At 38.5% G+C, this 25,314-nt stretch overlaps 1 protein-coding gene across 5 annotated transcripts in view; it reads left to right on the top strand.

The window, feature by feature from the left end:
- Nucleotides 1-25,314, top strand: part of LOC124776617 (lysophosphatidylserine lipase ABHD12) — a 101,817-nt gene that overhangs the window by 31,713 nt on the left and 44,790 nt on the right. For all 5 annotated transcript variants that reach the window (XM_047251703.1, XM_047251701.1, XM_047251704.1 and 2 more), the window contains one exon: nucleotides 10,120-10,225. In XM_047251703.1, coding sequence (XP_047107659.1) covers nucleotides 10,120-10,225 — 106 coding nt within the window. The remainder of the gene's footprint in view (nucleotides 1-10,119; nucleotides 10,226-25,314) is intronic.

Raw genomic sequence — 25,314 nt, 5'->3', positions numbered from 1 at the left:
ATTTTTTTTATATGGCGTATCCTATATACAGCTTATGGTTTTATACTTCAAATTTTCATGCCATTTGAACATACATGGTGAGTCATCTAAGACATGACAGCCCTGTTATTTCGTAAACAATTCCAGATATCGAAACAAGGTTTTCTTTTTCTGCTATTGATAGTATCCTGAGTGACAATGCTCTGAACTGTGGTATCAATTTAGTCATTGAAACAAGTATTTGCCCCCCCTCCCTTCTCCCCCCCCCCCCCTCCCAAAGTGAAACCGTATACTTTTCATAACTCTTTTCAGTAGCTTTTGGAGAGACTGTTACAGTGATGCAGTGCCTGTTAATACTGACATTGAAACCTTTTGCAAATCTGAGAAATGTATTAAAATTCGAAAGTAATGTGCCCAGAGTTAGCTATTGTGGTGTAAGTACCTCCAGGCAGAGTTCTCATGCCAGGCTCCGTCATATGTGACAAGACCGGCCTATGCTTCTAAGATAAAACATTGTTTTCTATACAACATAGATACAGGGTCACCTATGATTTTTTTGTGTATGGGTCTATGGCATATGTTATCTTCTGGTGCATCAGATGAAGCTTGGGACAGCTGGGTCAAATGTGTATACGTTTCCTGATTCCTGTGATAATAAATATAGTTAGATCAGGCAGTTTTCCATGCGTTTTTATATGCTGCTTACTTGTCAAAACCCAAACAAATGTCGGTCATTCATTCTTCATAATGGTAAACAGCCCTATTAACAGAAAAAAAACTACTGTATTAACTTTCTTAGATTTGAAAAAAGTAATAAAGACACTGGCCCGTTGATGTTCAAGTTACCTGTTCACACTAGTGACCTACTAATCTGTGCAAGTCATTCTAGATGGCAAAATAAAATTCTGTGATTTTTGTGAATGAGCGGGTCCAAAAATGTGCCTTTTGATGCATAATATCCTAATTTTAAAGATTTTTCTTTATTAATAAATAGTTAGCTTGGTAAATTTGCACGTGATTATAATTTATATTGAAATTTCCAGCAAAAGGGTGTAAATTTATGTAAACTCTCCAAAAATTTGCTCAAAAAGTGGTTTAATGAACTCAAATAATTTTCTGTGTGTTCTGTCTTTGTCATCAAACACTGAAAACACTTTGTAAAAAATGTAAAAAGCTTCAGTCAATCATCAAATCTTGCTTTGATTAATTCCTAGACATCATTCTTCAGCTTGCTTCCTGACTGGTAATGTATCCTCGCTTCTCATGAGTATACGCTTTGCCAGGAGCCTCTGTTACTTGTTTCACACACCTATCTATCGACTGTCCATGACGTGGGCGCTTCGGAATTGAATTGGCTCTTGAAAAAACTTTCTTATTTATGATAGTTTACGTTTACAAGTGGAAGTTCATGTACTTTTTCTGACCAGTCTATCACTTCATAAAGTGAAGTTGCATTTGGATTTACTGCAGGTATTTTCCTAGGCTGAACAGATGGGTCTCTTACAAGGGGAAGGCCTCAGACACAGCCAATGGATTCTGCTCAAATTTGGCAGGTCGCTTGTGTACAACCTGAAACGAAGGAATCTAAGTTATTTTGGGTCAACACCACCATGTTTTTGAGAAAATCGCCCCTAAAGGTTGTGAAGAGCAATCGATTGAAAATTGGAGGGATCGATAGGTAATTGTAAACAGAGCATTTTTCATCATCGGGTATGGGGTCCGCAAACGCAAAATTTTCCAGAAATCGAGGAAAGAAACTTTTATAACTGCCGCTTCTGTATCCACATGATAAATGCTATTTGGCGACAGCGCTGATAGCGCACCGGCCCAGGTAACTGACTGGGACTCGAAGAACCTGGGTTCGAATCTCGAAAGATATGACGCAACAAACAATAACTAGTTACTACAGCATAAACAGACTAGCTAATTACCACAAACTATAGACAGTACTTGTCATATGTTACTTACGGAAGGACACTATATTCATTCACAAAACATATTTCATTCGGCGCATTAACGATGGAAAAATCACTACATGTATCTGCGAGGTTCGCGGCAGCCTAATGACGGAAAACAACTCTTTCCAATTGACTTCTTTAAGGCTCGTGCTGGACACCTTCACTCTTCCAGATTCACAACTATGATATGATGAAGAGGCAACCGGGACAACATAACTCTCCGCACGTGCATTCTGTCCCGTACCTCGCTGTAAACAAGCGTCGTGCAGTTGGCTATCTGTGATCCCTCATGAGGAATTCGCAGCACTCTTTCTCGGAGTTGTTTTCATGCGACAAGGCTTAAAAGTTTAGTACTTTACTAACTCAAGACGTTTGGGAAATTAGTTTGCCTACCTTATTATTATTATCATTCCTTATTGATTTACTTACCTTATTCACCCTCCTATCCCTATCAATTGAGATATGGAAAAATACAAATGGAAAGAATAACATCCGCTAGATTTCTTCGAGATTTGAACCCGGGCTCTCCCATTCCGAGCCAGTTACCTTTGCCATTGCGCTATCGGCACTGCCGGTGGAAAGCTTTTTGCTTGTCGGTACAGAAGCGGTAGTTGTAAAAGTTTCTTACCCCCATTTCAGACCCCATACCTGATGATGAAAAATGCTCTACTTACAATTATCTACCGATCCCGCCAATTTTGAGTTGTTTGCTTGTCATAACCTTTAGGTGTGATTTTCTCAAAAACAAGGGGGTGTTGACCCAAAATATCTTAGATTCCTTCGTTTTAGGTTGTACACAAGCGACCTGCCAAATTTGAGCCGAAAGCACCATTTAAGTAATTGTGAAGCATGATGAACATTGGGTTGTTGGCAAAAAAAAAAAAAAAAAAAAAAAAATCTGCTACCATTTTCTTCTGGGATTTTAGTAGCTTCAGTTGATAAAGAATGTGACGTGGTCCTTCCACCCAAGACAACTTAGATTTGTTTGTAAACCACCATGAATCGCAAATGCCAACAACGTATTCCACAAGCAGTTGTGACATCTTCAAATTGCTGCCTTTAAGGCCATGCGACAAATTGTTTACACAGTTTTTAACCACTGAGAGTGGCTTATCAGAAAAATTTCTAATAATGCCAGATCAGTTGGAAGTGCACCAGTCTTTAGAGTCTGAGTTATCTAGTAACTATGAGTCAGATCTGTAGAGAGATCTAATACAACAATGTCACTCACTGAACGAAAGGCTCTAGAAAGGATATCCTGACAAATGAAGCATTGTTTTCAAGTTTTGCTGCACTGTCAAGGATGTCGCCAATCTTATCACTCCACTTGTTGCACTACGTTTTCCCATCCAACTGTTTATTAAATGTGTGCAAAGGGAGCTCATTAGTATGAAGAGTCCAAACCAACCAGATGAGTTTACGAGTCAGCTTGGTTACAGCCAGCACCATCTGGACATGGACCCTCATATTCTGAACATAGCTTAATCTCACACTCGAAATTGAGGACGTCAAAGAGTTTGTCCAATGTTGCTATGAAAGCCTCCGTCACTTCCAACTTTCCTCTGCCAAGTGATATGTTTTTGGTCTTTTCCCAGTTTTCAGTCCGTGAGGACTGTAACCCTGGAATTTAATATTGGCAGCACAAAACAACTCTTCGGTAGTCCCCACTTTTTTAGCACTTTTGGATCAATATCCTTTGCAAGAGTGGCTGCTGGTTAATTTCTGACATTCCCTCCACTCTGTTCTCTGAAAAGAAGCCCGTATCATAGAATAGTACATAATGTAGAGATGGGATTTCAGAAGGCAGCATTTCTCGATCAGTTCCTGTGAAGTTATTTGTATAAGTGGAAGTTGCCAGTCTTGTCTTCCTTTCACTAGCTATGGTTATGAATTTTCATATTTTGCATGCGGAAGAAACTGTCTGAGGCTGGCAAAAGACAGACAAGGGAAGTCACAATTTGTAATGTATTAATAAAAAGACACTCTGCTGTAAATGAGTATCACTAGTTTAAAAGCATTTACAAATGTCAGAAAAATGTTTAAAAATTTTATAGTGTATTCTTATCCTTGCAGCAAAAGTACAAATAGAAATAATAAGAAGCCACTTCTTGAAAGAAGAGAGTTTGCTGTGAATTTTACATGAAACATCAAAATATCACAAAATTCAAGTAGCTGTTTACAAAGCAAAACAATGTAATTGCCATATCTCATGAATATAATTGGGAATTGCTATCAGAACACAACCTCATGACTCAATCATGTTTTGAAAAACGAAATCAAAAGATTTGACAGAACCTACTGGTGCAATGGACAGTGACAATAAGGAAAGACATCCCTACAATGCTATATCACTTCAGCAGCATTTCTTTGACATTTGTTATATAAAAGTTGTGTGTCTAACCCCCGCTCATTGTTTTACATGACTGCATGCAAGGAAAGTTGAAGCAGTGGAGAAAAATACAGTCAGATGGCTCCATATACAACAGTGTAACTTGACGTGAGTGTAATTACAACACAAGAGCCAATTTCAGTCAAATTTCCTTTCAATTTTTGAACATTTCTGGGATTCTGTTGCAAAAAGTTTCATCCTCATAATTACAAGTATTACATCACTGTACTCTTCTTTTCAAGTGCTTTCAGAGACCATTACAAATATGTATGAATCTTTCATACTTCTTCAATATCTCGATCGATACAAGAGTTAAGACTCGTTGTCACATAATAGAAGTGTGTGCCCCTCATTGTACTATCATTTGCTGAAAGCCTCATTTCAATATCTGGAATTGCACATGGAATAAAAATGGTGTTAAGTCTTATGTGACTCACCCTGTATATCTATACGTAAAAAATATCTCAAAATTTGATGCCAGAGTAGTCTGCAGTGCAACTTTGATTTCCAGCTTTCTTCCCCCATTCCTCATACCATTTTCATTGCTTGTACATGTTTCCCAGTAGACTTAAAGTCCTCACTGTTGCATTATATTGTTAGCATCCCGACATGAAGGAGGGCTGTAAGGGGTGTGGAACCAGTCAAGGTATACATTAACAGGTAGGAGCAGCCATTCCAGTTCATTGTTTAAACAAGAATAAACCATATAACAACATACTGCCTAATGGTTGTAAGAAATTGATGCCAAATGATGATTTTAAAAACTAAACATATTGCAATAGTATCATCTTCATACATTCCCATATAAATGTTTTCCATAAATAAAGCCTGCTGTTGTGACTTAGCTTGTGATAAATTGTGATATGGTTAGAGGTAAGGATGAAGCAGTTTTTATACCATATTCCCTATGGAAGTTGACATTTCATTTTTTGGTATGGGTTGTAAACATTATGTACTAGGTGAAATTGGCAGCACTGGGGTGCACTGCAGATGGCAGCAGAATTTTCTCTCTTACCACAAAATGAACAATTGTAGTTGTTAGAAAAAGTTACGGATTTATTTTAAATATGTTCATCTTAAGTCAGTCGGGCCACAATGGTGTGTGTGTGTGTGTGTGTGTGTGTGTGTGTGTGTGTGTGTGTGTGTGTGTTGGGGGGGGGGGGGGTGTTCTCTATTTCTGAAGGAGGTCTGTTTCATCTGAATGCTTAAATGTTTAGCAGTCTTTTCATAGTCTGTTGGTGACTCAACATCACCTCCTTTTGGTGAGAAGCAGTCTGACATTTTTCATAATATTATTGTAGATAGCCCATGCATCTTTAAAGAAATAGGAGGAATAGAGGCAGTCAAACAGTCACATAAAAGAATTGGAGATACATCTGAGTTAAGTCTGTAAAAGGTATCTTGTGACTTTTAGGTATGTTTGTTGATAATCTGCTTGTAGTCTTTTGCATGTTTTGCTTATTATCTTCTGTGTGTGCTAACCTGTTTACCTATGTATATTACTTATTAGCTCATAGTTCTCATTGACGTTGCAGAAACTGTCATTCAAAAGAGTACAGTAATCAAATATTAACTGCTGTATTCAAAATTTGTGATTTTTTTTTTCCCCCCCCCTCATATTATTTACCACTGAAGGTATGTTACCTTGGCATTATGGTTTTCAGTCTGAAGACGTTGCATTCAGCTTCCTTTCTAATCTATCCTGTGCAACCCTCTTCATCTCATAATAACTACTGCAACCTACATCCAATTATACCTCCTTACTGTATTAATCTCTTGGTATTCCTTTGCAGTCTCCAAACATGATGATTCTTTGGTGTCTCACTCTTTTTCGTACAAACTGATCCCATACTTTTTTAGTCAAATTGTGCCACAAATTTCTTCTTCACCAATTCTGCTCAGCACCTTCTCATTAGTTCCACAGTGTACCCATTTAACCTTCAGAATTCCTCTGTAGCACCATATTTCAAAAGCTAATACTCTCGTTTTGTATAAACAGCTTATTGCCACTGTTTCAGTTCCATACCAGGCTACACATCAGACAGATAGCTTCAGAAAGAGCTTTTTAACACTTAAATTTATATCTGATATTAACAAATTTTTCATCTTCAGAAACACTTCTATTACTGTTTTAAATTTTATATCTTCAGTATTTCAGCCATTGTCCATTATTTTAATGCCCAAGTGGCAAAACTCATTTACTACTTCTAGTGTCGCATTTCTGAATCTGATTGCTTCAGCATCACTTGATTTAATTTGACTTCATTCCACTACTCGTGTTTTACTTCTGTACTTGTTAGTTTTTTAGCCTCCTTTCATGATATTGTCCATTCCGGTCAACTGCTCTTACGTGTCCTTTATAGTGATGACAGAATTACATCATCAGCAAACATCAGTTTTTATTCCTTCTCCCCGAACTTAGATTTTTCCAAATTTTTCTTTGGTTTTCTTTACTGCTTACTCTCCAGATTGAATAACATCAGGGATAGGTTACAAACCTGTCGCACTCCCTTCTCAACCATTGCTTCCCTTTCATGCCCTTCAACTCTTATAGATACTGTCTGGTTTGTTGTAAATAATATTTTGCTCTCTGTAATTTATTCCTGCTATCTTAAGAATTTCAAAGAGAATATTCCAGTCAACACTGTTGAAAGCCTTATGTAAGTCTACAAATGCTGTAAATGTAAGTTTACCTTTTCTTAACCTATCTTCTAAGATAAGTCGTAGGGTCAGTATTGCCTCATGTACTCCTACATTTTTCTGGAGCCCAAATTGATCTACTCAGAGGTAGGCTTCTACCAGTTTCACCGTTCTTTTACAAATAATTTGTCAGTATTTTACAACCATGACTTATTAAATTGGTAGTTTGGTAATATTCACATCTGTCAACACCTTTTTTTTTTAATTCTTCATTAATTCTGACAGTATTTCCCCCGTCTCATACATCTTGCACACCGGATGCAATAGTTTGTTCATGGCTGGCTCTCCCAAGGATATCAGTAGTTTAGGGGAATGTTGTCTGCTGCAGGGGCTTTGTTTCATCTTCGGTCTTTCAGTGCTCCAACAAATTCTTTTCACAGTATTGTATCTCCCATCTCATCTTCATCTATGTCCTCTTGCCTTTTGTAATATTGCAAGGAAGTTCATTTTCCTTTTATAGTCTCTCTATATATTCCTTACACCTTCCAGCTTTCCCCTCACTGCTTTCTGTCTGAGCTCTTGATATTCATAAGCCTCCTTCTCTTTTCTCCAAAGGCCTCTTTAATTTTCCTGCAGTAGTGAAATATGCTTCTAAATCTGTGCACTTGTCCTCTCCACAGTCTGCACTTCCTGTCAGTTTTTACATGTTTGTATTCCCTTTTGCCTGTTTCATTTGTTGCATTTTAAAAAATTCTCCTTTATCAGTTAAATTCAGTAGCTCCTGTGACATTCAAGGATTTCTGTTAAACCTTAACTTTTCACGTATTTGACCCTCTGCTGTCATCACTATTTTCTCTCTCAAAGCTACCCATTTGACTTGTACTGTATTCCTGCTCCCTCTGAAACTCTCAACAACCTCTAGTCTTTCAACAATGTAGGAAAAGACAGAATGCTACTTACCATAAAGAAGACACATTAAGTAGCACACGTGCACCATTGACACACTTCCATGACTGCCTGTAACTTAATGTGTCTTCTTTATGGTAAGTAGCAATCTGTCTTTTCTTAAATTGTTGATATTCCTATCTGGTTCTTTCAAGTTAATCAGATTCTACCTCCTTAATGTCCTACCTTTTTGCAATTATTCAATTTTAATCTAGTGTTCAAAACAAATAAAATGTGATCTTTCAGGTAACTCCAGGTACCTAGCCTTGTTTCATGATTCCTATGCCAAGTGCTAGTGATGATTAAATTATGTTTTGCACAGAATTGTAGCAGACAGCTTCCGCTTTTATTCCAGTCCCCCAGTTCATATTCTCCTACTATATTTTTCCTTCTCTTCCTCTTTGTACTAGCGAATTTGTCACCCACCACAAATTTTCCTCTCCCTGAAGTACCTCCATAATTTCTGTGGTTTAGTTGGCATACAAACTTCTACTACTGTTGTGCATGTAGGCTTTGTGTGCATCTTGACTATGATAATGCATTCACTATGCTGTTTGTAGTAGCTTACCTCCATTCCTATTTTCTTATACATTATTAGACTGATTAATTATGACTATTTGATTTTTTTATTTATATTGCTGTGCGCATCTGACTGGAAATCCTGTTCCTCCTGCCACTGAGCTTCACTATCTCCCACTCTACCTAATTTCAATCTATTCATTTCCCTTTTTAAATTTTCTAACCTACCATTGTGATTAAGGTATGTAACATTTCACAATCGAACCTGTAGAATGCCAGTTTCGTTTTTCCGCACTGTGTGACTATTTATATGAAAAATCATGTCTCTTTGTATACAAGAGGATTTTTTTAATTTTCTGCCGTAGTACAAATACATGAAAAATTTAAATTAATTCTGAGAGAATGGACGAGGCTATTTATCATCATATCTCAGTATCAAATTTCTCCTATTCTATTTGTGGTCATACTGTGGGGATGTTAATTAAATGTGTGTAACAATTATGTGCAGGAAGAAGTGGGTGGTTTTCTATTCGTTAAACACTGTCACTCCTTTAAATTCAAGGGATGTCTAGTATTTTCTGTTGAGAGTAAATGTTTTATATAGGTTGTGACAGTAAGTTGCGGAGAGAGTTTACCTACAATTCCATCTACTGTATGGATTCATACTTCGTAGGTACATGTTGCAGTCGCGCGGTGTTAATGTTCCAACAATCAGTTGTGTAAAAGATAGTAGTAACTATTATCACCATTCTCTGAAGACACTCTGGGAGTAAAGTTACTCAATGAAACAAGGTGTGCCCACTATTTCGGGAGCATTATTTGGATATGTTGCGAAGGTCCCATAGATTAAAGTCGAATATGTCCTTCACATTAAGTGAGTAAATTGTTTTGGAAATGTCAGTTTTTTTTAAAGACATAGAAGGCATATTTCATATTTTGCTTGTTTGTGTATATAACAGAAAATTTTAAATATTTGGGTAACATCTTTGTAATTGTTAAACTTCTAATGCTAGGGAAAAGTGAAAGCTGCAGAGACCAATGGATGTAACATATCGTTATGGCAGTGGTTGTAAACCAGAGATGCATAGGGCTCAAATCTGTCTCTGGTCCCCCTAATTTAGATATTTTATGATTCTCTAATTCTCTTTAGGTGAACTATTCATTCAACAGACAACAGCTCGTTACTTCACCTATTGAGGTGGGTGAGGTGGTGTTCGATCTCAGTGAGACGAAACCACCTTCAACTGAGTTGGTGTTTCATCTCGGTGTCACTGGAACATTAAATTGTGTTATTGGTCACAGGATTCTAATCAGTGACAATAAAAAAGAAAAAGCAAAAATAGTAGTAACAGGTAGTTTCTTCCATTTGGTAGGGAATGGTAAGAAACCTTATATGCTGCAGAATACTTCAGTGCACATGTAAAGTTGTCCGGTCAGGCCACAGTGTAGGTGTAAGTGTGTGATTGAGTTACTTATTTCGTTAGTTAGTTGGTTAGAGAGAGAGAGAGGGGAGGGGGAGGGGGAGGTTGTGCAGCTACAGTAATAATCATTTTCTAAGTGTGTCTGTCTGCTGTTCAACTCTTCCTTTGTGTGGTAAGCAGTTGGTTTCTTCCCTTACCATATTTATCCTCCACAAAAAATTTGTTAATACATGTTATGAAAATGCTGTAGGCTTATTTTTATTTTCAGTGAGGTGGCCAAGGAATCCTGACTTCAATGTGCCAAAGAAGTATGGTCTTGATGGAACCAGAAATTTTTATGTTAAGACAACAGAGGATGTTCAGCTTGGAGTATGGTAAGTAATCCTTATTATTTTTATTTCTAAGTAAGTAATTTAGTAATTAGTTTGTAACTTACATTAATTTTATGTATGAACAATGGGCTGCAGACTTCATTGACACACTGATTTTGTAAGTGTGAATTTTTTGGAATGCTGCGTAGTGGCTGTTAAATTGCAACTTACTATCGAATTATTAGGTGAATGATCTATGAAACGCCGGCCGCGGTGGTCTCGCGGTTCTAGGCGCGCAGTCCGGAACCGTGCGACTGCTACGGTCGCAGGTTCGAATCCTGCCTCGGGCATGGATGTGTGGGATGTCCTTAGGTTAGTTAGGTTTAAGTAGTTCTAAGTTCTAGGGAACTGATGACCACAGCTGTTAAGTCCCATAGTGCTCAGAGCCATTTGAACCATTTGATCTATGAAACAACCGCTCTACTATAATAATCTTTATGCTGCTCAGTGGTAGCAAGGTGTCTGTGTATGATTTATACTAAGTAGAATGGCAAATGCTTTAATTAGATATAATTTTAGTTCCTTGCTCTGGTTGATTTTAATGCAAATTGAAATGCTGGAATGATCCAGCCACATGTGAAAGAAATTTTTTTAACAGTGACAGCTGTTACATCTTATATGGGGAACACTTTGGCCCAACGTGCAAACCTCTGATGCAGTATATACTCGTATATCTCAATCTGAAATCTTTTGTGGTCATTGTCATTGAGGGTAAAATCTTTTGGGAGATTAGGCCAAATCATTTTCCTGCTCAAACTTCAGTATTGTATATTTTGGCAAAACATTGAATTCTGAAGTTTGTGGGGGAATATGATGAGTGGGGCCTAATCTTCTAGAAGATTTTACCTTCAGTATCAGTCGTCTTCATGACAGTATTGAGCTCCTTATGTCAATATGGACATGCTTAAATCACTTTTTGATGCAGAGAAGTGAAAGTACCAAATGGGATTGCAACAGACTGTTCATCTTGTTGTGTTGGCATGCACCACACTTATGTACAAAGTTGTTGCAGTATTTTTTGTATTCTGGTTGCAGACTGCCAGCTTAGTGACTTACGTCTTGATGTAACTAAGTGTGGAGCAATGAGATAACACACCAGTGAGAAACTGCTGTCACAAAAGGGGATGCTTGCACAACTGAAACACTCCAGTAAAACGTAATATTGAAATGTGGCATCAGGAGATGCCTGTGCAGTGAGCCTCATGTTTCCTTAAGGAACACATTCAGTTCATTGTCTCAACACTATGCAAGAGTGAAAGCTTCAATATCAAGTTACTTTGTGATAACATTGGTACAGTAGTTTCTGTTTGCTAGCACATTATACATGCTTGACGTCTGTTGTGAACTGCACAATACAGTTTAACTGTCCCGCTGACATACCATTTTTCGTCCAGTCTCTCACGAAGACCAAAAGTGAGTGATAAGTGATTCAAAAATGTCTCACTTTTGAGAATGTACAAAAGTTTTTCTTGGAGGCATGGCTACATATACCTCATACTTGTGTCCACATCAGTTCATTTGCCGGAATGATCACTTTCGACTGAAAATTACCAAAAGTTGGTTTTGTTAGTTGACAAATTGTTTAACACAGCTGCTGTAACAGTTACAAATGTGTTCATCGTGAGAGTGACAGATGGCTGAAGATGAGACCATGCCAGTGGTGTGCCTTCTGCAATAGTGACTTATAATCTGTTCAAAAGCATTTACTTTAGTCTTACTCTGCAGGCTTAAATTTTTAGCAACTATTTGAATGATGTGGCCAAAACCATATTACTGTATGCAAAATCTGCTGTGGATATTTGTCATGCTCAAGACCTGCCACAACTCGTGTACCCTTTTAGATTGTTTAAACTTGCAGATTGCTTCGAAAACGCTGTTGAGACTATCATTGAGACTCCTTGGTTTCCATATAGGAGGTCTGTTCAAATAATTCCGGAACATTGGTAATTTCGCCCCAATGGTGTGTTGGAGCGAAATGCAGTTGGCATCCCTGCACACCCCTTTGCTTAATGTGTAAGTGCCGGAAGTGAGGCTTTGCACTAATTCTCACTGTCTAATTAAATGCAGTAAGAAGGAATGCTGGGAGCATGGTGTCTCTTCCTAAGGAGCCTATGTTTCTTCATCCCAAGTGTGGGCCAAGCTCCATAATCCTTTCGGCCACCAAATATCATAGCTGTTCTGAGTCTCTTCCTTCAGTGTGGCATTTGTACTGATGCAGCCCACTTTGCAATAGTGTCAGAATCCTATTCTTATCCAGCTACCATTCAAATGCATAAGTTGAAGACGTCTCTCTATCTTTCACCCCACCCTGAATTATATAATGAACATTTCACTGACTGAGGACTGCTTCAGGCTCTTGTCTTGTCACAATATAGCCCCATGACCTGGTTAAATTCATAATCAGATGGCACAACATAGGAGTGTTACTGAGACTCCATCTACTCAATGTCTTTGACTGTATTTGACTTGAAGGTGTTCCTCTTTCGCTGTGGAGAGATAGTACTATCTACTCAATCATTAAGCCAGACAAAAACCCAACATCCATTGACAGCTAATAAACACTTAGGATCATCAATGTGCTCTGCAAACTGCTTGTAAGGTTGGTAGTCTGATGATTACACCGGATTATCAAATGAAATCAAATTAAGATGCATAAAGACAACATTTTTCTGATGCACTGTTGTTAAAACTTCCTCGTATGATGCTTGCCTGGTGTTCAATGATAACTCTGGAAGAATCAGGATCCTTATGAGATGAGGCTTTGATGCAGGTTGCTGTACAGGAAACCTGCTGAAGAGGATTGATGATGTGCATATTGGTTGTTCTGAAATGTCAGTGGAAGATATTGGCAAAAAGGCAAACCAGAAGATCAGATTAGAAGAAAAGAGCTGCATGAAGACCACAAAGACCAAATGCACAGATATGGCCAGCACTAAGGTGCTTGGTTCTGGCATAAATGTTAATAATTTTTTTCTGCATTTCTTGCAACTTTCATTTTTCATTGTTCAATGAACACTTTCTGCTGAAGCATTGCAGACAAAAAGGTGAAATTCACTGCATATTTTGTACATACTGTAACACAACTTCCTGTGGTACAAAGTTTTTCAAAGTGAATTACTGTCAATTTATGTACATTTTTGCGAAATAAAAATTGCTGTGTATCATAAGCATAAATTTAAAAAATTGTGAGAATTCTAAGACTGATATTAAAAAAGTGGTGTACAGATTTGTGAACGTAATTACTAAGAATAATGTAAGACATTTTGAAAGTGGCAAGTAAAGTATGTGTTGTAATACTAAAAATATGCAATGAGGTACTGTTTAAATTATTTGACCAAAGAAATGGAAAAGTATACAGATTATAGCAAATAACATAATGACAATATGCAAAATTTGATTCAGTTGTCTTTCCAACAGTAGAAGTTACATTTGCTCACTTCATCTCATTATTGTTAGTTCAAACTAGTACCCATTACATTTTTAACCTTCTCCCAGCTAAAAGGAATTCTTTACTCTGTGACTGTCTTTGCCCATAGTAGGGTTGGTGGGTGGGGGAAGGGGGTCTGATGCAGGTCTGGTTTTTCTCACCACAGATGAGCCCTGAGAGGTGCTTTGTCTGTTCTGATCGATGTACATCAGCTCTGGCATCAGTAATGCTTTCAATGCCTCAATTTTACCAGTCCTGCATACTTTTACGACCCCTTTAAATTTCTGTTGACGTCACTAACTCCAGACAAATTCCCCCTTGAGCAAGGGACTAACGACCTCACTGCTTAGCCCCTTAATCACCAACCAACCTTCTATATTTGTTCATTACAAAATCATTAATATGCTGTGTCGGATAGCAGTTGATTATAGTTTGGGCATTGAGTTATCAGTAGTTGCTACAGGAGTGCCATCTGTTGTCTTAATTACAACATAGAGTGATCAAGTCAAACTGCTCTTCGAAGGACAATGGTACACATTTCAGCATAAACCAGTAGTTTTATTTTGCAGTTGGAAGCTTATCTAGATACAACCAGTATGCCCATGCATGAACCAGTGACATTGGATAAGGTGATTGGTTAGAAATGTTTCACTATTGCTGAAGTAGTTATTTATTGAGTGACACCTGGGCATTGCCAAAGCTGTTCATCATACCAACACCAAACTTAACAATCATTCTCACAACAGAATTGTTGACATGACAGAACTGCCCTCACCTAGAAAAATGAGTTTTATGTTTCTGCAGCTGGGAGCATTTTCTTCGTATACCACGTGTGTGTACTAAGAGTCATCAAGTGCATTTTCTCTGGTGTTTCAGCAGATATTTGTAGTTTCATTTTCACTATATGAAGTTGGAGTTATACCAAACAAATATTGTTCATCACATCTTTCATGCAATACCCAATGTTGACAGAAAACATCAGTTTGTTTCCCATTACAAATAAGAGCTTTTAAAGCTGAACTTCACATGTCCAACAGATAGTGGTCCCAAATTAATATAGTAAATTATTGGATTTGGAGATATGTTTTAACAGGGACAGTAAAACACTGTAAAACATGTGTTCACCCTGTCTTCATTACACAACTTACCCTGTCTCACATGCTGTCTTGGCTTTTTGCTGCCTGCTACCTCCATGCAGCAGTGCTACTCAGTCACAGCTGGGGATTAGTGGTTATTCTTAATTTTCTACTGTCGCTAGTGACACATATCGCTAAAAAAATATCACACTATACTAATTTGAGATCACCCTATCGAAAGCGCACATAAAATTAAGTTTTAAAAATAATTTTATTTGTAACTGGAAACAAGCCAACACTTTCCATTGAAACTAGACATTACATGAAACACATGATGAGCAGTATTTATTTGGGCCAACTCTGTCTACATATTGCAAAAGCAGAAATTAAAATATCTGCTGAAACACTAGACAAAATGCACCTAACAACTTATGTATCTTCAACCTGCAGAAAGTCATGGCTACTATTTTTTGATGTTTGTCATTTATCATGGTGTGGTGCTCAATGACTACTACCACAATTGCAGGACCACTATTGCATTATACTATAGTACTGTATGTGGGATGCAGTTGGTGATAAATGTCCACATCCTTCAAAGAGAAAATTCTTTTCTATCTCAAGGTGCACACTCGCACATTTTAGATCAGGACCGGCCGTGGCATCCCAAACTTAATCCATGCCAGGTATGCGAGCCTTGTGCATCCCAATGCCAGGGCTGTCTCAGCTTATTTTCAGTCCTTCTCAGTAATGCCCGCTACAGCATGAGGGTTTTCTCTCTCTCTCTCTCTCTCTCTCTCTCTCTCTCTCTCTCTCTTTTAAATTTTATTGTGGTGTGGCATTTTTCAGCCAGCACAATTCTTTTTAGTTTGGTAGAATCATGGCGCCAGTGCTGTTTTCCTTTTGCTATTTCTTCGCATTCACAAGTCCAGTGTGTGCCTGCACAAAAAGAGGCTGTCTGGTGATCTATTGCCACAAGGCTTTAAGAATGAAATGGGAATGACATTCGACATTGCAAGGTGAGAAACAACTTATTTTTAATTTGATGGGGATTGAATTAAAAAGAACACACACATTCAGAAAAACACTCCAGTTCCCCAAACTCGCTTACATTAAAGAAAATGCAAGGTTTGAAGAATTCATTGTGGCCGTGAAGGAATTACAAGGATAGTGTCACAAATGTTTTGAGGACATTGGCAGTGTTAAATGTGTTTTGTAGCTATTTTTGAGATCTTTCGCTGTTTCCCTTGAAAGTGCCCCGTGCATGTGTGAAACACTTTGTTGTGTGATTATGAAACTAAATGTCATGATTACGTGGCAGCTTGAGTGCAAAAATCTGTGAAATTGCCTTTGTCTGTCCGTATGCCAACAGTTTGTACTGGATAGGAATTATGTCTTCATTGCACCAAAAATAATTAAATAATACTAAAAATTTGTTTTGTTTGTTGTCTGTATTGCTGAGAAATTTGAATTATAAAGCCAAGTCGTATTATCCAGTGTAACAAAACTGTCATTTACAAGGACCATTCAATAAGTAAAGCAACACTCTTTTTTTTTTCTGTGCCAGTTTTGATTGAAAAATGCAGAATTTGTTGTGGAATATTCCTGTTTCAGTCCCTGTAGTTCTGTGAAGTTCCAATTGGTGGCATATGTAACAGTGATTTTATAGAAGTACAGAACTGTCATTGAGTTTCTTTTGGCAGAAAACTGGAGCATCACAGATATACACAGGTGATTGTAGAATGTGTATGGAGACCTGACTGTGAACAGAAGCATGGTGAATCATTGGACAAGGCATTTGTCATCATCGCAACAAGGTCACGTGAACCTGTCTGATCTCTGTGTGCTGGCTGGCCATGCACAGCTGTGACTCCTGCAATTTTGGAATATGTGGACACTATCATTTGGGTGACCGGTGGATCACAAACAAACACCTCGTTACTCAACTGGATGTCTGTTGGTAGTGCTCACATACTCTTCCACCAGTTGGGCTACTCAAGTATGTGCACCTGCTGCGTTCTTTTCCGCCTAACGGAAGATCGTAAATAGTATTCTGGAACCACAAAGAGCAGTCGAAGGACACTCTGTACAGAATTGCCTGTGCATTATGAGGCTGATTGTGACAATTTTTTGTTGAACATCATTGCAGGTGATGAAATGTGGGTTCATCACTTCAAACAGGAAACAAAATGGCAATCCATGGTGTGGTGTCACACCACAAAAAAAAATGTCATGGTGAATCTCACACCTTCCGACTTCCATCCTTTTGTAGCCAAATGAGTGGGGAATAATATGGTATATTGGAATCCTGAATAAAACCAATGTGTATTCAGAAAAAAAGTGTTGCATTACTTATTCGACACCCCTCACAAGTGCAAAGCAATTGTAGCTTCCCCTCGTTCCATAGAACAAGCGAGAAGACCATTTTGAAAAAGAGTAACAAGAAAGGACTGCAAAGATTCACTTTCTCATTTCTGGTCATGTTTCTCTGACACTGACATTTTCAATGATTAGGCTGTTCGTTTTATAAAATCACAGTTATATTTTTCCTATAAATACATACTTCCTCTTATAAACTTTTAAAAAGACAAAAGTTTTTATCACCTACCAAGTACCATCACATCTGCATACAGTATCTGCTGGAAGGGTGTACTTCAGTTCTTGCTCATGCCAGCAGGCAGTAGAAGTTGTTACTGTGGCCATATGAATAATGTTGTGTATAAGGTCCAGGGAAGTACTTTTTTATTATGGGACCAGAAGATAGGAAATGGTTGAGGGATTTATACTGTATTTCTTGCCATGAGAGCCATGTGTTTGCCCAATTGAAAACTAAAACTTACTTTCTATATAAATAATATTGTACAAAGAAATGTCTACAGTGATAGGAAATACTGAATACTAGGTACTCATTATTGTCTTTACATATATCTTGGCTTATAACAAGTAATGTTTTTACTATTCAGTGTTCTTTATTATTGACAAATTGGATGTATTTATCCAGAATGAGATTAACACTCTGGAGCGGAGTGTGCGCTGATATGAAACTTCCTGGCAGATTAAAACTGTGTGCCAGACTGAGACTCGAACTCAGGACCATTGCCTTTCGCAGGTAAGCGCTCACTATCTGAGCTATCCAAGCACGACTCTTGCCCCGTCCTCACAGTATTATGAGACAAGGTACTGGCGGAAGTAAAGCTGTGAGGATGGGGCGTGTGTCGTGCTTGGATAGCTCAGATGGTAAGCACTTGACCGCGAAAGGCAAAGGTCCCGAGTTCGAGTCTTGGTCCTGCACACTGTTTTAATCTGCCTGGATGTATTAATGTTTCGGTCACTTCATGTCACTTAAAACGCTTCAGTTACTTTGAGCTGCATTGTTCTCACGGTCAGTCTTCATGTTGTGCTGTGCCAGAATTGCCACGTAAGAGTGTCCATCTCTCTAGCCGTGATAAAACATTCAGGTGTGACCCCAACCCAGTACAAGAGGAAATATAGGGAAAAAATGCAATAAATTGCTAATAATTCATGGAGAGGTGCAATAGGTCTAACCTCTCAGAAGATAAGATTCTTTGAAACACTGTGTGAGCATTTCTGGAAATGATCAGCACTCGTGTATCTGATCGCATTGTTAAAACAGCTTTCCAACACTGTAATATTATAATGATCCCATGGATCTTCTTGAGTTAAGCTCATAAATAATTATAGAGATCAACAACACACCACAAATGAGTATATTGTACAAATTACCATGAATGAAAATTATACTTGACAGTCATACTCTACCATGTAATAATGACACCTCTTAACTAGTTTCTCAGGTAATAACAACATTGCACTTGGCATTAAACTATTTCTGTTAATTAATCCCAGGTCTTTATTACAGCACTTACACATTCCAAAATGTATAAAAGTTCTGTAATTAACTATTTTTATAAAACAGACGACATCTCAGGCCAAAGATGTATTGATACTGTGGAAATATGCACATTGGTTTATAAGTCTCAACAAAAATATTTTTTAACTGTAACTCCGATGTTACCTTTCAAGAAATTATGGAAATAGTAAACTTTGTGTTGTTAAACTTTGATAAAAATACTTCCTGCTTTCTTTTTAAAGACTCAACATTTATTTATATTATATCACTGACTTCAACATGCTTGCTCTACTTGTTATAAGTCATATCTCTAAACTTTCAACACTTTTTCCACTTTTTGAGGTTCAAAATTGGATTATTCTCCTTCACTTTATGTGGAATAATGGATAAAATGAGAATACGGGGACTTTGTTTTAATTTTAACAAACCAGTTTATTTTAGCTCTTTAAAATGATTCAGATCTTTACATGGTCAAATATTGATGTGAGCGAGTGACCACAAATCTAATCCCCATAATGAACAAGATAAAATGTGCGCGCACACACACACACACCACACACACACACACACACACACACACACACACACACACACACACAATAAAACCTCGTGACGTGGCTACCACTTTCCAGCTGATTAAAAAACTCAACCACTTCAGATACACATACCCACTACAAATCTTACTGAATGTGACTCATAACTTATTACTAGAATAATGGTATCAGTTGGATTTTCCATCTCCAAATGGTTCATCTAGGGCAAGGAATCTCTATAATTGTCACACTAACAGTGAGAGTGGGCTAAATACACTGGTAATCACAGTTCACTTTCAGTCCGTTTTTTCTTGTGCTTGATCCTGCAACCAAGAAAAACTTGAATGACACTCAATTACTAAATACTCAACAGTGTGCCGCAAGTTACAACCTCGCAGTAACACTATCCTCCACAAATCTACACAAATAGCTAATGCTCAACTACCTTTGTGTGTGCTTATCCCTAAATTTCCAAACTATACGCGATACCCCAGTCTTTTGGCATGTACAATGGACTATCACAGGCAACAAAACCGGTCCCCATCAGACACAATTATGGACATTAAAATCTCTATGGTTGTACCTACAATGCACAAATACTAATCTTCGAACTAACACAGTGCGCCAACAATGCTACACTAAGCCTGTCACTCGAAGATCGCTTGACCACAGTTAAAGTACAAAATAAAATTACAAAGAACTCCTTCAAAATAAAACAAGCCAAATTGTTCTGCTAATTGTGCCGTAATATTGTTTTGCATTATCTAACTTGCATTTAAAAATCTAAATCCAATCAATATGAGCTTCTGAAACGTTTTGAACAAAATTCATGAAAAACCTTCAACTGTCTTTGATAATCAGTACCAAATTCTTCTAGCAAAGTATCAATTGCGACACATGTAAACGTGTCTCGACCTACGTGCAGTAACACAACAATCATCTACGACTCAAACTCACGTATTCTTCAGCTCCTCAATAGTGGCTAACTGCTTCTTTCCACAAGACCGTAGCTAACTGCTTCTTTCCACAAGACCGTAGCTGACTGTGTGAAGACTTGTACAGCTGATTACAGTACAGGTTTTTCTAGAACATATACAGGGTTATTCACGGATATCTGCAAATATTTTAATATGTTATTCTACAAGTAAAACGAAAGAAACATAGATCCGCAAATGTTTAGTTATGATGTTACAGCTAGTAAAAGATTTTGCCTGAAATTTAGCAACTTTGATAATAAGAAGTCATCACAAAACTGTACAAGGTTAAAGTAAAGCACGATTTCCATTGATTTTCTTGTTATTGGTCTGATGAATCTAATAAAACATGTCCCAGATGTGTTTCTGCAGTAGTTTTCCAGAACATCCAGAGAAGCAAGGATTATTATACAAGTAAATTTGTTTGCTTTCCATTAAGAATGTAGAAACATTTACGTCATTATTGACAACGGTTAGTGAGTTGTTTCAGTCATTTCATAACCTTGAAACAAGTTAGTTTTGTGTATTGTTCAGTGAAAGAATATGACAACAACAGTGTATTTAAGTGAAACCGTATAGTAACTGTTGTAGTTTGTAGATTATTTATGAAATAGGGGTGCCTTTCAAATTTACGACAGGGGAATATGTCGATATGGTGTTTATTTATTGCAAATGTGGTGGTAATGCTATGGCTGCAGTTAACAAATATCGCATACGTTATCCAACTCAAAGGGTTCCGCATGCACGAACCATTGGTGGAGTATTTTGAATGGTACGGGAGTCAGGTTTTCTACATAGCATTTATAATCAGTACGAGCACTTGATTCGTGATGAGAACAATGATGAAGATATTATGGATGCTGTTCAATGTAGTACGGGTACCAATACATGACGTATCTCTCAACGATTAGGCATTTCACAATCTAAGGTATGGCGTACACTGAAGTACAATAATATGTATCCTTACCATAAACAAAAAGTGCATCATTTACATCCGGGAGATCCTGCCCTTCGCTTAGAGTTGTGCACCTGGTTAAATAATAGTCAGCAGTTACGCAAATACATTTTATTTGCTGATGAGGCACAGTTTACTCGAGATGGTATAACAATTTACATAACGAGTGCAAATGGTCTTGAAAAAAACCCACATGCAACAGTGCAACGCAATTTCCAGCAGTGATTTAGCATAAATGTGTGGTGTGGTATAATCAGCACACGTTTCATTGGACCATTCATTTTCCCAGGACGTCTAACTGGTGAGAAGTACTTACAGTTTCTTCAAGAAGAAATGGCACACTTGCTCAAAGATGTTTCACTTGCTACACAATTGCAAATGTATTTTCAACATGGTGATGTGCCTCCACATTTCACCAATGCTGTTACTACACATTTAAATAAACGTTTTTCCTAGAAATGGATTGATTGTGGTGCTACACATCTGTGGCCTCCCAGATCACCTGATGTAACACACATGGATTTTTGTGTATGGGGATGGATGAAAGACGTAGTTAATGAGGACAAATTCAATACATTTGAGGAATTACCTGCTCACATTATGAACGCAGTAAACGAAATTAAGAACAACCCTGTGAAATTGAAACGAGCAACAAAGTGTGTTCATACACATGCAGCTAAATGCATTGAACTTGGCGGAGACATTTTTGAACATTTATTGTTCATGTTTAAATGCGAACATTTTTAGGTTAGGCTTTACCGTGACTGTTACTGACATTAAATGAAACAACAAGTTTACTGTTACCAGTCACCGTTTTATTTTTTCCACGACTCGTTTCGAAGGTTTAAACCTCCATCATCGGGTGGATTTACATTAATTGGTATTGGATATGTGTGTGTGTTGTGTTACGCCACATATATTGCAGCAGAGCTAGTGTATAGTGTGGCTGCTATCACAAGTGGCACTCCATGTAATGGGATAGGATAAGCCTGTGACAGGACTAGAGGAGACTGCTGGGTGTGTGGATTGGCCAGGTCTTGCATCTAAATCTTCAACAGGGATATGATCCCTATGTCAAGGAGATGAGAGCAGCATAGAGATAGAGAACCATATTGTGTAGGTTGGTGGGTGGCAGAATACCACTCCAGGAGAGCTGGCAAGTATTCTAGGTAGGCTGTCTCTCATTTCCGGGTATTACGATAGAAATTCAAAGCCCTGGAAAAGGTTGTTATTAAGTTACTCCAATCCAGGATGATATTCAGTGATGAGGGGGGTGCTCCTTTGCAGCTAGGTTCTAAGGGTTGGTGGGAGGATTAGGGTTGTGTGAAAATATGGTACTGAAAAACTGTTTGCAGACTAGGTTTGGTATATAGTGCTTTTCTGAAGGCCTCAGACTATATGGGAGTGACTTTTTGGTATGCAAGGGATGATAGCTCTGAAATTGCAGGTATTGTTGATAGTTAGAGGGCTTGATGTGAACAGAGGTATGGATGGAATCATCAGAAGGTGAAGGTCATCATTCAGGAAGGTTACACATTGGGCTTAGGAGGACCAGGTGAAGTGAATGGGACAGAAGGTATTTAACACTGGAGGAATGAGGATAGGGGGCCTTTGCCCTGGATCCAGATCATGAAAATGTCACAATGAACCTGAAGGTGTTTGGGGTTTTGGGAGGCTAGGATGACTCCCTTTAGATGGCCCGTAAACAGATTAGCATAAGGTGGTGCCATGCGGCACCCATGACCATGCCAATGAGTTGTTTGTGTATCTTCTCCTGAAAGAGAAATAGTAGTGTGTGTGGATGTATAAGGAATGAAGTTGGGGGTTCGGAATCTGGTGGACTTTGGGAGAGGTGGTGGTCAGTAGCAGCAAGACCACGGGCATAAGGGATGTTGGTGTATAGGGCAGTGGCGTCAACAATAACAAGCAGGGATCAGGGATCTACATGGTAATTGAGTGGTGATGGTCGAGAGTCAGTGACGGAAAGTGGTTCATACCACAATATGAGAGGCTAGGCTACAAGCAATTTTTTGGAGATGTTAGATGGTAACAGAAATTCTTTCAATGAAAACACAGTAACGGGGGGGAGAGGAGGACAGATTTGGATTAGAGGGAGGGGGGGGGGGGGATTTGGGGCAGGCCTAAGTGTTTAAATAAGAGTTGGAGGTCGTATAGGACTTCTGAGATGTCGGTGCGATTCGTCAAGGCACTGGTGGAGCCGTTGTCTGCAGCGAGGCTCATTAAATCAGGCTGTTCTTTTGTTGTGAGGTTTGTGTTCTTGAGAAGTGACCTGTGGGAGTAAGGAATTCTTGGAACATAATTGGGGTGGTTAGAAGGAGAGGGGGAGGCTTCTGGATGGATGGATGGTGGTATGGACTGGGAGAAGCAAGGTTCAATGTTGGATTAGTTTGGTTTTTGTTGGAGGGATTGGTAGCAAAGAAGGGTTTCCACTGTAGGGATCAGGAGAAGCAGAGTAGGTCTGTGATGAGTCCAGCATGCTAAAACTCGGATGTAGGACTGAAAGTGAGACCTTTGGATGGGATTGAAATTTCTGTAGCATTGAGGTTTTTGGTAAATAGGTTTTTTTAATTGAATTTGTTGGACTTTACCTTACATGACACTTATTTAAAATTACTGTTAAATATTTTTTATTCCCTCATGAACCATGGACCTTGCTGTGATGGGGTGGCTTGCATGCCTCAGCGATACAGATTATTGTACCATAGGTACAATGATAGCAGAGGCCAAACAAATGGGTGTTTCCTGTAGAAGGGAGCAGCCTTTTCAGTAATTGCTGGGACAAAAGCCTGGGTGATTGACTGATTTGACCTTGGAACATAAAACATCATGGCCTTGCTGTGTTGGTATTGCAAGTAGTTGAAAGCAAGGGGAAAGTACAGCTGTTATTTTTCCTGTGTACATACAGCTTTTCTGCACTGTTAAATGATCATGGCAAGCTCTTGGGTAAAATAGTCAGGAGGTAAAATAGCTCCCCATTTGGATCTCTGGGTGGGGCCTATTCAGGAGGCTTTCATCATCAGGAAAAACAAAGCTGGCACTGTAGGGGTTGGATATGGAATGTTAGATCCCTTAATCGGGCAGGAAGATTAGAAAACTTTGGAAGGGAAATGTGTAGGTTGAAGTTAGATATAGTGAGAATTAGTGAATTTGGTGCCAGGATGAACAGGACTACTGGTTTGGTGAGAACAGGGTTATAATTACAAAATGAAATAGGGTCAATTAATAAGAAAATAGGAATGCGGGTCAGCTAATATGAGCAGCAAAGTGAATGCATTATCATAGCCAAGACTTTGTCTGTCCCTCCCTCCCCCCCCCCCCCTCTCTCTCTCTCCCTCTCTCTCTCTCTCTCTCTCTCTCTCTCTCTCTCTCGCACGCACGCACACACACACACACACACACACACACACACACACACACACGAAGTCACACCACTTCCTCTCTCTTCCATCATCAGTCTCTCTCACTTTTGTCAGGTTTTTTTTCCAAAGAAAAGCATATTTGCCTTTTTTGTGCTCCAGCAGGAGCCTTTTTCAGCTGGTTTGCTTCTTTTCCCTATGCTGCCTTTGGATCAAGAGGTCCCGTGTTTGATTCCCAGCCAGGTTGGGGGTTTTTACTGCCCGGGTACGGATCGTTTGTGTTGTCATCATCATTCAGTTTTCATTCATGAATATGGCAAAATTGGCCTGTGTACAGATTGGGAATGTGTAAGGGCAATGATGGCTGTGCAGTTGAGTGCCCCACAAACCAAAACATCATAATCGTCACCTTGCAGGAGGGTTAGTTGTTTATACTTGTTAAATGAATTGTCTAGGCCATAAAGTTTTGACAGTTTATTTATATACTTACATTCATTTACATACTTTTGACACATACAAACAACAGATAAGTATGCATGATATAAGATTAACACAGAATCGTCTCCCAACCTTTACAAGTCCTTCTTACACTACTGTACATAAAAATGCATAGCATTTTTAGGCTATCCTACAGCTTACCAAAAACACCATGTTTAATGTTGAAGTACAAAGAATGTTGTATGACAAAATAATTTTTTGTACAGTGCTTACACCACCAGGTGACATCATTGAATAATTTCCAGTTCGAGACAGCCTGTATAGACGTGAATTGTCCATTATACAGAGACAAAGTTTTATTGATGGAAAAAATAGCGATTAAAAACATAGTGTGGTGACCTCAGAACCCTTCCAGTGGCCCCTAAACGCTTGCCGTGTATTCAC

Source organism: Schistocerca piceifrons, chromosome 2, assembly GCF_021461385.2.
Source record: "Schistocerca piceifrons isolate TAMUIC-IGC-003096 chromosome 2, iqSchPice1.1, whole genome shotgun sequence".
NCBI lineage: Eukaryota > Metazoa > Arthropoda > Insecta > Orthoptera > Acrididae > Schistocerca > Schistocerca piceifrons.
Note: the sequence above shows the minus strand (reverse complement) of the source record. Positions and strands in the feature narration are given on the sequence as shown.